The 14724-nt window shown below is 38.0% G+C and overlaps 1 protein-coding gene across 4 annotated transcripts in view; it reads right to left on the bottom strand.

The window, feature by feature from the left end:
* Nucleotides 1-14724, bottom strand: part of Ptprz1 (protein tyrosine phosphatase receptor type Z1) — a 177617-nt gene that overhangs the window by 119446 nt on the left and 43447 nt on the right. For all 4 annotated transcript variants that reach the window (XM_041675477.1, XM_041675478.1, XM_041675479.1 and 1 more), the window contains exon 2: nt 6478-6543. In XM_041675477.1, the coding sequence (XP_041531411.1) occupies nt 6478-6543 (66 nt within the window). The remainder of the gene's footprint in view (nt 1-6477; nt 6544-14724) is intronic.

Here is a 14724-nt window from a genome sequence, read left to right as displayed (position 1 = left end):
ATAACTTACAACAATGATTTTTTTTTTCAAAATCTTTCTTTGTCAATATAAAGAGGGCTCAGTGAGCCGTGCACAGTAGGAAGTGACAATCCTGTTGCTATGCTCTCATCTGTTTCCACTGACTCATTCTCCAGGATGATGATACCAAGGGTCTGGGCTGTGTTTTCCCAGGCCTCTCCTCTCTGCCCACATGAATGTGAAATTTTAGACAGAAATGGGGCAATTCTGTTACTTGATTTTTTTTTTCCCACTCCTACACTTGAAATGAGAATGAACAATCTCTTTAATATAAGGAATTCAAATATAAGGGATCAAAGAAGAATAAATAACAGATTGAAAAGACATCCCAGAAGCAGGAAACGACCCAGACAAGCCAGACTCCAGCCATTACTCTGCATAGATTCACATAGTCTTTGTGTTAGGTATGGTCTGAAATACTAAAGTGTCAAACACCACACGGCCCACATGGCTCTATGTTTTTTCTCAGTAACTTCTCGACTCTATAAATTTATCAGGCAAAAAAAGATAGTCTTCTTCAGGAAATAGATTCATTTAGTATTTAAAATCTCCTTCATTCGGTACCCAGGCAAGCCCAACAGTGGTCATAAAGGCTACATTTTCTGCCTTGTGCCCATTGTAACCCTTTAACTAAAACTTATCTTTAAAAAGGTGTTTGGAGGCAAGAAAACTCGAGAACATATCACAATGAAAAAGTCAATTCCAAGTTTCTTTAAAGAATGCTAAAGGGAAAATAATATAATCTTTGTAAGTCTAGGAGGTAAAGATATTTCAGTAGTGACAACTTCTAAGAATGGAACAGTCAAAGTTCATGTATTTCCAATAACCTTATCATTGCTCAAGCTTGTTAGGTCAGACCTAACAAGTCAAATAAAAAGAAGATTCCAGCATCTCTTAGGATTATCTTGAGCTACACATTCATAATAGTGAAAATGAAAGACAAAAATATTTGTCCTCACGCAATTATCTTGATTTGGACACTGTCACAGAAAATCTAATGCTATACTACTACAGAGTGAAACCTCGTCTTCTAAGAGCTTACAAAGAGTAAAACTGTGGAGTCGGGTTTTAGAGCTGACATCCCCAGGTTTTCAGTCCGCCCTCCCACCACACCTCGCTTATCTTCCTAAAAAAAAACTTTCACATTGGGACTGTTATCTTTATGGAGCAGCCCTGTCATTTCTTAGCACAATGACAGCAGTCCTGAACAGAAAAGTTGTTTTTAATCTACGTAAAAAGCACAATTAAGGGGCTGGAGAGATGGCTCAGAGGTTAAGAGCACTGACTGTTCTTCCAGAGGTCCTGAGTTCAATTCCCAGCAACCACATGGTGGCTCACAACCATCTGTAATGATACCTGGTGCCCCCTTCTGGCCTGCAGGTGTACATGAAGGCAGAACGCTGTATACATAATTAATAAATAAATCTTTTAAAAAAAAGCACAATTAAGAGAGTAATTCTTGCCTGCTCTCTGCTTCTCCACCCATCTGGTAGCTAGCAGGGATTTGTACTGTTACTTCATCTACTTCAAGCATATAAACAATCTCAGCTTAAGTGATTCCACTGGAATCATGTTGGTGTGTCCCATGTCGAAAATGACTTCTGGTGGCTTGACAGCACCCTCCCTGAAAAATGTCAAGCTTGCAGTTTTTATTAGCAGAATAGCCTATGGGCAAACACTTTCAGAAATCTTCTAAGAGTTCAGCTACTTCAACAAATTCAAACACCACAACACAAAATATAGACTAAGCGTGTAAATGGAATCATTTCTGCTCTCTACAAAATTAGTTACATTTAAGAATCACACCATGAACTTAATTTTAAATTTTATATGTAACTATAATTTTTGTTTTTGAGGAAGAATAGTAAGCAAAGCATTGGAAGCACTAGTCAGCCTTAAATGTTCAAATTTTAAAATGAGGTAAATGCTATGGTGAATAAGGATTTTCTTGGGAGAGATACATTCATTTGGACAAAATACTTAGCTATTTTATTTGATATTGCAGCTACAAAAAGAATAAAGTCAGACTCTGTAGGAACTGTAAACAATTATAAAATTTCCTTAGACTTTTAAACCATTCCAGAAATAATTTCCCAAACCAATAGAAGGCATTAATATAAACAACACAATTCATCTTCCACCGTCACCCGACTGTCGAATATCCCTTTGGAAACGTGTTACCCTTCCACAGCAATGCCGAAATGCCACATTTTAACAAGTTTGCACTTTTGATCATGAGACTGCTTCTGATGGGAGGTAAATCCAACAGGCTTTTGGTTATGGGCAGGGTCATAAAACCCGATTATAGAGGATAGAGCTGCTCATTATGTATGCACAAACTGATTCACTCCAAGCCTGGTCATTTGACCAATGAGCCATGCCTTGCTCAATTAAGACATTCAAGGGAGTAGTTCTATGGCTAGCTCCCAAGATAATCGTATATTGCACGGTGGCACTGCATTGCTACCAGTTTATCTACTGAAACTCATGGTAGAACGGCTTTCTTCTTAGCTCACCAGGTACACCCAGCTTTTCTGGGACCTGGGGAAGCTGGGCAACACCTAAACAGTCTTCCCATCCGTCCATACATATCTGCTGCCGTTTCTTGGAGCATTGAGAATGATAACTCTCCCCAAACTTGAGAGCCTCCATTTTCCAGTTCTACATTTTGGATAAGGGAGGGTGTATAAAAGCACTGCAGGCTAAGAGTCCTGGTAATCACCTGGCTTCTTCGCTTAAAGATTCATTGGAGCAAAAGGACCCATTCTTGTGAACTCTGAAACTACGAAGTTTGCTGTTAAGCAGACTAAACCAGGTTGAGTGTTACTCGGTATAATTCCATGTTGCAGGGTCTTCTACAATATATTAGTATTTGTTTATAATTTTTTAAAACAGTTAAGTGGTAAATTTTTGGAAGATGATTTGTAAGTTGATTAGAAAATGAAAAGAAAAATACAACTATAAAAGTGAAAGAATGTAGAACTATTAAACCTCATGAAAATTCCTTGGAGAAAAGTTCATCTCAGAGGCAACACTTTTAACCTACTCAGAGACAGATTTAAGAAGCACTGGGAAGAAAGTTTGCCTCGACATTTTCCAGCATCTGATGTCAGCAGACATTGTGCAGAACAGTTCATTGAGATGTCATGATTTTGCCATGGTGAATGATTTCTCTGGCATTAAGATATAAGTAGTTGCAATTCTGTATAAAACACAAGATTTGTCTTTTGGATGAAAATAAATCCAAAATGATTACAGTCGTCAGACATAAAGTTATAAAGTAAAAAAAAATTATTAAAATTTTGAGAAAACAGTACTTTGTTATATTCATTAATAAACTTATAACTCAATAACTAGCATTAATCACACATGAAAAATATTTTATAGTGATACAAATATACCACCTATCTAAAATTAAAATCAGCTTCTAACAATATTCATCTTTAAACAGATAATATGATAGTAGTAGAAATCAGGAAATTATATCGTGTTGGTCACAATAAAAGAATGCAATTTTGGAAAATTTCCTAGATAACCCATTAATAGAATCAAAATATTCAGACCATATAATCAGAAGTTACTTTTGAACACTTAAGATCTCTAACATTTCAGAAATCGATAAGCAGGTTGGCAATTATTTTCCATAATTTAAAATTTTTGATTGTGATAATTCTTTTATTATTTATATTATTTTAACCTCAATATTATATTAGTAAAGTCAAATTAAGTTAAAATACTTCAAGTTATTACTTGCAATACAATTTAAAGATATGAGATACCTTTATCTTTTACCAGCTTACTTTAAAATTTTTACATTGTATGAGCTATGTATGTGGTACAGAAAAGCTTGCCCCCATCCTAAACTCAAATGCAAACCCAAATTCATTTAGATGAGTAACACATGAAAATGCATAAAAACACAAGAAAATTACATAGATCTATCCTAAGGGTCTTTTACTTTTGATTTTAAGTCTTGGTGTTATTCATTACTAATTGACTATCACCTCACATTATCATATATCCCACAACATTATCTAACTTTTGTTGTGTAAATTTCTGCACAAATCAAATAACTTGGAAAATAAATATAAAATCTTTTTTCTAAAAATTTCATTGTAACTTTAACATTAGTATTAGTGAAAATGTAGGAATAAAATGAAATAAGACAACATTTTTTACATAGTTTGGCAATATCTCTAATGTGATGAATATAAAAATATAATATAATAAATCATAAAGGCCCTTTGATCAAACAATTATTTTTATCAAAGTCCAATTTGAAGAAGTTCAAGTGAATATTTATGAATGTGAATCACTATACAGTGATGGAAGAGCCAACTAATGAAAGAAAGAAAAGCAAACAAATTTGTAACGAGCAGGATTATGGATAATTTTTTTCTTATATGTTTTATGAGGCTTATAAAATATAAAGTTATTTCCCATAGGTTTTTAGATCATTATTATAAGTGAGAACATTAAGGACAGGTCTTTTCTAATCATGTTAGAGGGATCTACTTGATCGCTATCTGCCAGTTTCCCATAGGGCAGAGAGATCAATTTTAATTTGTTGATTTTCCTGTTTTTTAATTTTTTCCTTATTCCATCTTAGCTTCTTTTCTTTTCTCCTTCTTTCCTTCCTTCCTTCCTTTCTTCCTTCCTTCCTTCCTTCCTCTTTTCTCTTTTTTCTTGCCTTTTTTATTTTTGAGATATGGTTTCTTCTACACAACCCTGACTATCCTGGGGCTCACTATATAGTCTAGGCTGGCCTCGAACTCAGAGATCTGCTTGCCTCTGCCTTTGTCTCCTGAGTGTTGGGATTGAAGGGGTGTGCCCCAACACTCACTTTGATTTTTTTTAACCTGATTTCAGATTTTAAAGCAATCAAGCAGAATCAACTTAGAATAAGAAATGTCATAAAAAGGACCTTGTAATATTAGGAAAGTTCTTCAAAATGCCAAATCCTGAACAGCACTTAGTGAGCAGTCACTTATTTCTACTAACAAGGACTATGACCTCTTCAGAACAAACGTCAGGAAGAATGCTCCAGGACGCTCAAAATTACTTTCTCCTAGTTAGAAACTGCATGTAAATACACGACAAAATGAAGATAAAGACACATCTGCCTACACACAACATTACTTGTAAGACAGCTATATGAACACAAGGAGAGTAGTTAAGTAATCAAACTTCTAATCAGTGCAGCATCAGGCAGGTATTAAGGACCCCGATGAGCAGGAGTCATCACTGAAATGTGTAAAGGCATAAAAAATACTCCAAAAACTAAGATGGATGAAATACACAAAACATCCAAACCTAAGATAATAAAAGCTTCCAGGAAAGGCCCACGATATGTTTATTAGTGGATAGAATTGAACAAGATAAAGAATGATTTGTATTTTTCTTTGTGCACCTGAACCTAGTCTCTAAATTCTCTACAGTGAATATGTACTATTTCTAAGGTAGGAACAAAAATAAAGGACAAAGGAAAACAGGGACTACTTAGGTAGAGGACGTGAACCAGTGAGGGTGAAAGAGGAACTGAAGAAGGGTGTACCTGGGCAAGTATGAGCAAACAATGTTTATGAACACATGGAAAGATCATAATGAAACCTGTTCTTTTGTATATTAAAAATAAATTAACAATATTTGTATATTAACAATAAATGAACAAAAAGAGAAATGCATGTCCTTCTACATAAAAATAGACTTTGCTGGGCTTTTCTGTAAAATCAAGCCCAGACTGGTCAGGCTCATAGTCAGTCCCTTCTACTGTGAGTTCATCTCCCCAACCCACTCGTGTGTAATCAGTGTCTGACTGCAGCGTTTCTAACAATATCCCAAGTGGTTGCCAACTGGGCGATCTATCCAGCTCTCGCTCATGTTCTTCCAGTCAACACTATAGCTTCTCTTCCCTCCAGGGCTTTGATCATGACTTCTGCTTGGGATTCCTTCTAACCTACTTCAAACATTTGTGATGATTCAAGCCAAGTATGATAATCAGACAGAATAATTTTAGAGTTTGATTCCAGTGAACTCAGTCATAGTCATTCAGAAGGAAGACACTTCCAAAAAAAATGTACATTATCAAAGTTTGCCAAATGAGTGTAAAATAATCACTAACACAATTAAAACACTGGCCACTAGTACTTACTGGAAGTTTCCATTTAAAGAAAGGTCTAAGCAAGTGCTTCTCACTTCATTAGCTCACTTTATGCCCAGTTTGCCCTAGGGGAGGTTATGCATCGTCCCAAGGAATAAAAGTACAGTCCTGAGATCTAAGCCCAGCTCTATTCAATATGCTATACTACCAAACTTATGAAAAGCCCACTAAAAATCAGGGAAACTAAAATAATGCACTAGGTTTTATAAGAATTCCTTTTTACGTACAGTAACAGATACAAAGCAAAAAAAAAGGGGGGGGATTTCTGTTAATTCTCACAGTGTCATTAATATGCTTACCTGTATAGGACCAGCCAATCTCTTCAACAAGTTTTCTCTGTTGTCTGTAGTATCCATAAGCCCAATCTAGAACCAAGGAAAATCACGTGATTAACTTCCAGAAAAGCATTAAGAATTATGTTGCCCAAATTCTTCACACCATGAGTGGTTAGTTCAATATTTGTTTCTATGTCACCCTCCCAACATCTCCACTCAATTACATCTCTGCCATTATCAACATCAACGTCCCTGTTCTGGAGTAGTTAGTAAATGCTGAGCTCAAGCAGAGATGGAGCAAAGTTCTCTGCAACTTAGAGGCATCATCACAAAGAAGGGCATGGTCAGAAAGGACAGCTTGTCTCTGTTCAATATCTGAAATCCTGTTGCTTGAAAACATATTTGTGGTTTTATAGATCCAACACATATTTATAAACACTTAAAAGAGCCCAGTGGCTATCTTTTTTTTATATTTATTTATTTATTATGTATACAATATTCTGTGTGTATGCCTGAAGGCCAGAAGAGGGCGCCAGACCTCTTTACAGATGGTTGTGAGTCACCATGTGGTTGCTGGGAATTGAACTCAGGACCTTTGGAAGAGCAGGCAATGCTCTTAACCACTGAGCCATATCTTCAGCCCCCCCAGTGGCTATCTTATGTTCAAAACTTGTGTTTCTTTTAAAACACAATGAAATTAGATATCTTGAAATTTAAATCTTTGGGGGGGGTTGTATAGAGTTTATTTCGTGGGTTACAGAGGGGGAAGAAAGGAGAGAAAGGAGAAAAAGGAGAGGAGAGAAGAGAGACAGAGGCAGAAGCTGCCTCTGCAGAAGAAGGGCAGACAGAGCAAAACTGAAATCTTTTTTTTTTTAAATGTCTTTTTTTTTTAAAAAAAAAAGATTTATTTATTTATTATGTACACAATGTTCAGCCTCCACGTATGCCTGCAGGCCAGAAGAGGGCGCCAGATCTCATTACAGATGGTTGAGAGCCACCATGTGGTTGCTGGGAATTGAATTTAGGACCTCCAGAAGAGCAGTCAGTGCTCTTAACCTCTGAGCCATCTCTCCAACCCCAAAACTGAAATCTTTAATGTATGACTGTGACTGGGGAAAATGTTATTGTAGGAGGAGACTGCTGGTTCATTTCTTGGCACCCAGACTCGAATAATCACACAGAAACTACATTAATTACAATAATGTTTGGCCAATAGCTTAGGCATATTTATGACTAAGTCTTATATCTTAAATTAACCCATTTCTTTTAATCTGTATCACCTCAAGATTGTATCCTACTAGTAAGGTTCTGGTGCGTCCTTCTGTTTCGGCAGCTACATGGAGTCTCCCTGACTCCACCTACTCTCTCCCTTTATCTCTTCCAGCCTGGCTATATTCTGCTAAGTCACTGGCCAAAGCAGCCTTATTCATCAGCCAATAGAAACAACACATATACTGAAGGACCTACCACATCATCTCCCTTCATTGTAAGTGAATTCATCCCTGGAGGAATGAAAGTTCCTGGTGCAGGTCAGACGTGGAAAGCTTCCACCATTATGAAAGTGGCAGATACCTTGTGGCCCAAGGAGAGAGGCTCTAGGGAGAATGTGGGACAATTCATACAGGAAGAAGGTGTGTGGAAGTCCCCAACTTCATTCTGTGTAATTCAAAATGCGCCTAGATCCATTGTAACACTCAAGGATCAGGATTCACGGTGCTAATACCGTGCCACAGACCCTTACTCCCTAACTACTGGAATGTCCCTGCTCTATTTCAGCTTCAGGGTGAGTTCAGGAAACCTTTGCAAGCTGTGTCTGGGACCCAACCAGTGCAGCTGACAGAACTCTCTATCCAGAAAAGACTGTAGACAGTTTACTAATGACCTTGAGGAACAATGTTCATTCAAATATGAAGTTCTCACCATTCTCCTGTGAATATTCACACAAACGTACATATGATCTTTTTCTTCTTAATGGGGAAAAGTATTTCTTATTCTTATTACCTACTCTTCATATATTTGAATATGGCTCATGTTTTGTATAAGCACAATTGTACAATAAATAATTTTGTGATCGACCTCCTTCGTTTTATATAATGTTTTCAAGGCTCCTTCATGGTCCGCACTCACCAAAACTTCATCCATTTTCTTTTTACTCACAAAGAGTATTGCACTCTATGGTTACCAAGTCAGGATCAACTTCACCTGGGGTTGATTAAATGCTGATCAGTTATTTCCTGGTGCTCATTTCCTTTTTCTTAGACTTCCATTTTAATGCAGAAATGCTGAAACTCTAAAATCTTTCTCTTCCATTAAGATGGAGAAATCTTTAGCAGCCAATCCGGCAATTTGCTTCTCGAGTACTGGGCACGAGGCCGGAGGAGTACAGGCATCAAGGGAAACAGTATCCTTGTCTCACAGGCTCAGTGAGAACTTGCTGCACATGGCGAGAACCTGAGTTTATTTTTCTTTTGGATAACATCTATTAGCAAGCACACGTGACTACTGTGTTCCCCAGATGTCATTCAGGTCCTTCCCACCAGCTCATGGCAGCCCTTAGAAAACCTTAGAAAACATCACAGGAGCTGAGGTCCGATTGGCTCTGGCTTTTCTCTTCTACGGCAATAGCCTAATTTGTCTCCTGAAAACTCTGTTTTGAGAGCAGACATGCCCTATTTAATTTACCCGTTCATCATCCAATGGGCTCTCCAGTAGTTTCCCCTTGGGGTATATTATGGAATAACAGTGCTGTGAACAGTTACGCCTGCATTTGTTTCTCTGCTTGACGGTGAGATTAGGCTCACTGTTAACTGTTCAAATCCAGTTCTCTTAAAATGTTAGTTATGTAGATGGATTTAAATGCTGAGAATAAAGAAACATATACAACTTGAACTTTAACAATTTAAGGGAAAGTGTTCTGTTTTTCACTATGAGGCGATAATACCAGAGGACTAATTTGTACATGCAGTCATCGATAAAAACGGAAGCACTAATACCCCCACTCAATGCTCCCCCAATCACTGATCCTGCCCCGGGATTAAAAAAGCTCTTCATGACTTTGGTAAGGTGCTGTTCCCTGAGCAGGATCCTTTGTATACCTTAGAGAGAAGTAAAACAAAGCAGAACCATGTAGCAGTCTGTGGGCACAACTGAAAAGAAATCCCTTACAGAGGATTAACTGGATGTGTGTGGTTTGTCCAGGCAATCAGCAGGATGTTTCTCCTCAAACTCTGCACCCACCTTGCAGGAATCATTCTCTAATTGTTTATGCATCTGAAATATTTCATTGTTAGCTGTTAGGTATTTTTATCATATAGAAGCCTTTGGATGATTTTCCAAGATGATACCATGCAAAAACTGTACTTAACCAGGGTTCCTTTGAAGTAAGTGTACCGATAAACCCTTGCTTAAACATTCACCACAAAGAACGACAGCAAAACATGAGCCACGTTTTGGCTTTCCTTCTAGGGCTTTATTACCACACAATGAGCGTTTTGTCCTTGGTTTCTAATTACATACATTAGGGAAGCCTTTTCAATGCAAGATTCCCAGGTGTTGGTAGGTCTCTTCAGCTCCTTTATGTATTGTTCCCTTAATTGTGACTTCAAACAATCCCGTTACACATTCATATGCTAATCGCACAGACCTTGGGCGTGAGAGAGTACCCCACTTCGAAAGAACTGCACTCAGAGGTCGGATAGATGAGAAGTGATAGCTCCAGTGAGCAAGGAGAAAAGGCCTGGGCTCACTTTTTCCCTAGCATTGTATGCCCCGAAGGCCAGGAAATCCCACAGAAAGTGCGATTTCTCAAAGAGCTTGAACATTCACCATTCACTGAAATTATAAACTGTAGAGTGGTGTTCTATTTTTGTAGATCTCAGTTTCTGTCGCTTTTAGATTTTTATTTCTTTGCATTTAAAACACCTAAGTCTATGTCCAGACTAGTTTTAGCTCAACTTTACACAAGGATGAGTCATCAGAAGAGGGGAACTTCAGTTGGGAAAAATGGTTCCACCCCAACTAAGTCTGTTCAGGTCTGTTTTGTAATGATACAGCAGGAGAGAAATTCTAAGGAATTGTACACGAGAATATACGGGAATGAATATCATCCGAGTGAGTCTTTTCAAAGGCTACTCTGAAATTTGTTACAAAAAAATGTTTTTTTCTGTGAAGTGATGTTTGAAACTGCTTAAAACTTGAGAGAGATTCAGCTTTTGTTCTTTCAGATAACTTTTGTTATCTGCCCCCTCCCCCAACCCCCCAGATGAGAACCAGACCCAGGGCCTTGAGCTTCTAGGCAAGCTCTCTACCACTGAGCTAAATCCCCAGCCCCATTTTTATTTCATTTTGGGTTTTTTTTTTCCTCTTTCAGGAAACTTTAAACATTCATTTTTCAACCCATTTCATCTTGCTCTTGCCTTAAGAATCAATATAAGGGGCTCAAGGGATAAAGGCACTTGCTGCTGAGAATGCAGATCTGCATTCAGTCCTGGAAACTCACACAGAGGAAGGAAAGAAATCCCTACATGCTTTCCTCTGACTTCTGAACGTGAGCCAGGAAAAGCATGTACTCTCCCAGGCCAAAAAAAAAAAAAAAAAAGTAAAAAAAAATCTTTCAAACAATCTATATAAAAATAAGTAGGAATATACATATAAGCATATACACAATTATATATTTATTTCTCTTTATACTCATGTAAAGGAAAGTTTTACTTTCTTTGATAACCACCATTAATATTTTTCTCACGTTTTAAATCCCCTCTTTCCAAATAAAGACGAGATGCTTATTTCCAACTAAAATATCATAAATATTTTAATCATAAAATCACTTCTGATTGCGAGTTTACCCTAACTAACCTCTCTGTTACATCCTGATCAACACATTGTCATCTGCCTCCTGCTACAGACTGTAGGAACAGTGTTTTGATTTTGCATAAAAAGATATGTCCATATTTAATGTCATACAATGTCCAGAATATAAAGGAGGGAGGGGAGAAACAGTTATTCTCAGAAAAAGAAACCAGGGAAAACACAACCACAGAATTTTTGAAGATGAATTTGCCAAAGTAGATAATACTTCTACACCTGGAAATCTTTAAAGACATCTCCACACTCTTCAGCAGAGGGAGGAAAGAAGTCGGTTGGTGAAGAGAACCCAGAAGGGTGGGGAAAGAGACAAGAATAGGATGAATTTTGGAAGCTCTTGGGAAAGGCTCACAAGGAAAGTCATGAAGAGAGGAAGTGCGTGTTCCAAGAGAAGAAAGGGGCTGATAGTCAGGAGTGGCAAAAGATGGAGCTTTCCAAAACTTGTAGGGTGAGCCAACCTCTCACATCAGCCTGCAGATCATTAGAGACTTACTCTTGGGGACATTCATTATGAAAAAAGGTTGAATGAATCGCCCCACCTTTAATTTTCAGCTTACTTCCTTTCCTTCCTAGGACGCCTGGTTTTGATGGAAAGGATGTAGTTTCCTGAGCTGATGGAAGCATGTTGGCTCTGATACCTGTCTGAGTTCTCTTCGGAGTATATCAAAAAAGATTATGGAGCAACAAGATACATATTTTATCTGACGTGAACAGGTTTGGGAGTGTGTCCATAAAGAAAGTTAGGTGACTTGTAACAGCGTGAACAAGGGGCCAGAAGCCTGGAGACAGTCTAGTATGGTCAGAGCAATTATCCACTAAATGTTTTGGCATGCAGCAATAATTTTTAAAAAGACTGACAGTGACAGATGTCATGATAACCTGTTATGAAAATACAATAACGTAAAATCTGAAAAGAGCGTTTCGGCAGAGATTCCACTTGTTATGAAGGAATGTCTACGATGATACCACACAAGAGTATAAAGCCTCTCTCTGTGGTAGGCACAACATTTATGTAGCTGTGTCCAAATACCTGGCAGAGATGCCATAAGAGGGGGAAGATTCATTTTTACCTCCTGGCGTCAAAGCATTCAGTCTACCGTTTATTGGCCCCATGACTTGGGAAGAACATCGTAACTGAGGGAGACTGTGGAGGGAAGTGAGCTCCTCTCATCACAGACAGGAAACACAGAGATGGGCAAAGCCAGGGAGACTATACACTGAAGGACCACGCATGGTGACCTACTTTTTCCAGTCAGATCTCACCTTCTAATATTTTCAAAACCTCCCAAAATAGTGCCACCAACTGAAGCACCGCCCACCAACACCCAGGCCACAGAGATCGGTTCATCTTCAGGCCAAAATATGTACCCAGATTTCCCTGTTGGGATTGTCTTTCTCTTTCTAACAAGAAACTTCAATTCATTATCTGAGTGATCAAATGTCAGCAGCCAACAAAAGCACACTTCGCATGTAAAATTAAATTTGCCTGTGTGTAAAGAGTCTTCAGCATCATTTCAATGCAAGTCACACCAACACAATTCTCTGCTTAAGGGCAACCGATCAATGGTGGATTTTCTCTGCTCATTTTCTTGTCATTCATTTCTAATGACTATGTCGCCTGTCCTTTTCTCTTTTATGAAGTATAGACACAAACCACATTTGTGGCTATGACCTGACTGATTATAGTCAGCCAGATAATATAGCTTCCTTAGGATATAGTAATCGCCCAAACATTTTCTTACTGTTAATGTAACCCAAGTCTCTAGAACCATGTCTCTTTGTAAAGTGTGTACTTTAGGACTCAAGAGATGGCTCAGAGGTTAAGAGCACTGACTGCTCCTCCAGAGGTCCTGAGTTCAATTCCCAGCAACCACATGGTGGCTCACAGCCATCTATAATGAGATCTGGTGCCCTCTTCTGGCCTTGTGGCATACATGGAAGGAATGTTGTATACATAATAAATAAATAAATCTGAAGTGTGTACATTACTAAGCCTGACTCCAGCTGTTCCCTTTCAGCTGGCTTCCAGTGTTAGAGGGAGCATGCCACTGGGTTTCCTCCCTTCTGCAGGGGCTTCACAGCAACATTAGTATTGAAAGACTCAAAAGTTAAGAAGGAATACAGTGCCAAACAGGAGGGCACATTGGTTTGTATTATTAATGATGAGGAAGGCTAGATTAAAAATAAGTTTTAAGCTCAAGTAACCTGCTTCTAGACAGTAAGCTTAAAGAGATAAAAAAAAAAGGTAGATGCTTGAAGAACTCTGGGAAAAAAACCTTAAATAATAATATTAATAAAAGATATGGACAGATTAGTCATGAAGAATAATGTAAAGGAACAAAGAGGGTCATTTTTTCAAATGTTAATTTCAGTAGCGACACATCCAATGAAGTCTATGTGTCTCCTAGGGCTGAGGAAGAGGCAGAGGTGAGCCATGAAATGTCATTGTTCAGTAGACACCGAGGACCAACAGTGCTTCCCCAGCCAGGGTGTTTACCCACTCTATTCAGAGTGTCCAGTGACAGCTCAGAATGGTCACAGACATTTCTTGGAGAGTACAATACACTACAGTATTTCCCTATACTTAAACACACACTCTTAACCTTCAGTGACACATCTATATTTCTAAAGCTGAAGATTTTTAAAATTTAAAGACGTGCTCATAATAATCTTTATCACATACGTACTCATGCATGTTTGTTTTAGATGAGTTATAAAAATACATATGTGCAAAATAGTTTTTAAAATCACACAATCTTTTTATAGAAATTATAGTTTATGATCTTACACATTCATTTTATTTATTTATTGCTTGAAAATTTCATATATGCATATAATGTTCAAGTCCATCCCCTTTTTCCTCCCTTCTAATTCTTCTCCATCCCCCAATACACACTTTCCCTCCCAAATTCATGTGCTCTTTGCGTTAAGCCCATTGAATCTACCTATTTCTGCCTGTACGTGCATGGGTATAGACTCATCTTCTGGATCATGGACTGCTCAAGGGCTGCAACCATGAAGAGACCTGACTCTTATTCCCCCATCAGCAATCAGTTCCCAATCACTCCTCAGTTGGTGCTGGAACCTCATGACCAGCCACCCCCATGCATGCCAGGATTTTACCTGGTTTATCTTGTGCATGCAGTCCCAGCGCTGTGAGCTGATGTGTGCAATGGCCCTGCCATGTCCAAAGAACACTGTTTGGTTGCAATCAACCACTACCTCTGGCTTTTACAAGTGTTCTACATCTTCCATATTGATCTTTGAGTCTTGGAATGGGAGGTATGCATATGTTTAAAAAGTGTTATGTAGTCATATATATATTTAATTTGAATTTTACATAAACTTAATGAAATCTTTTACTCAGTTGATAAAGTGTATTTTTCACAAACTAACAAATCACTGATC

Source organism: Microtus oregoni, unplaced genomic scaffold (assembly GCF_018167655.1).
Source record: "Microtus oregoni isolate MIOR12 unplaced genomic scaffold, Mior012 000026F_ref0000081, whole genome shotgun sequence".
NCBI classification, from domain to species: Eukaryota; Metazoa; Chordata; class Mammalia; order Rodentia; family Cricetidae; genus Microtus; species Microtus oregoni.
The sequence above is the reverse complement of the archived record's forward strand: the minus strand, read 5'-3'. Positions and strand labels throughout refer to the sequence as shown.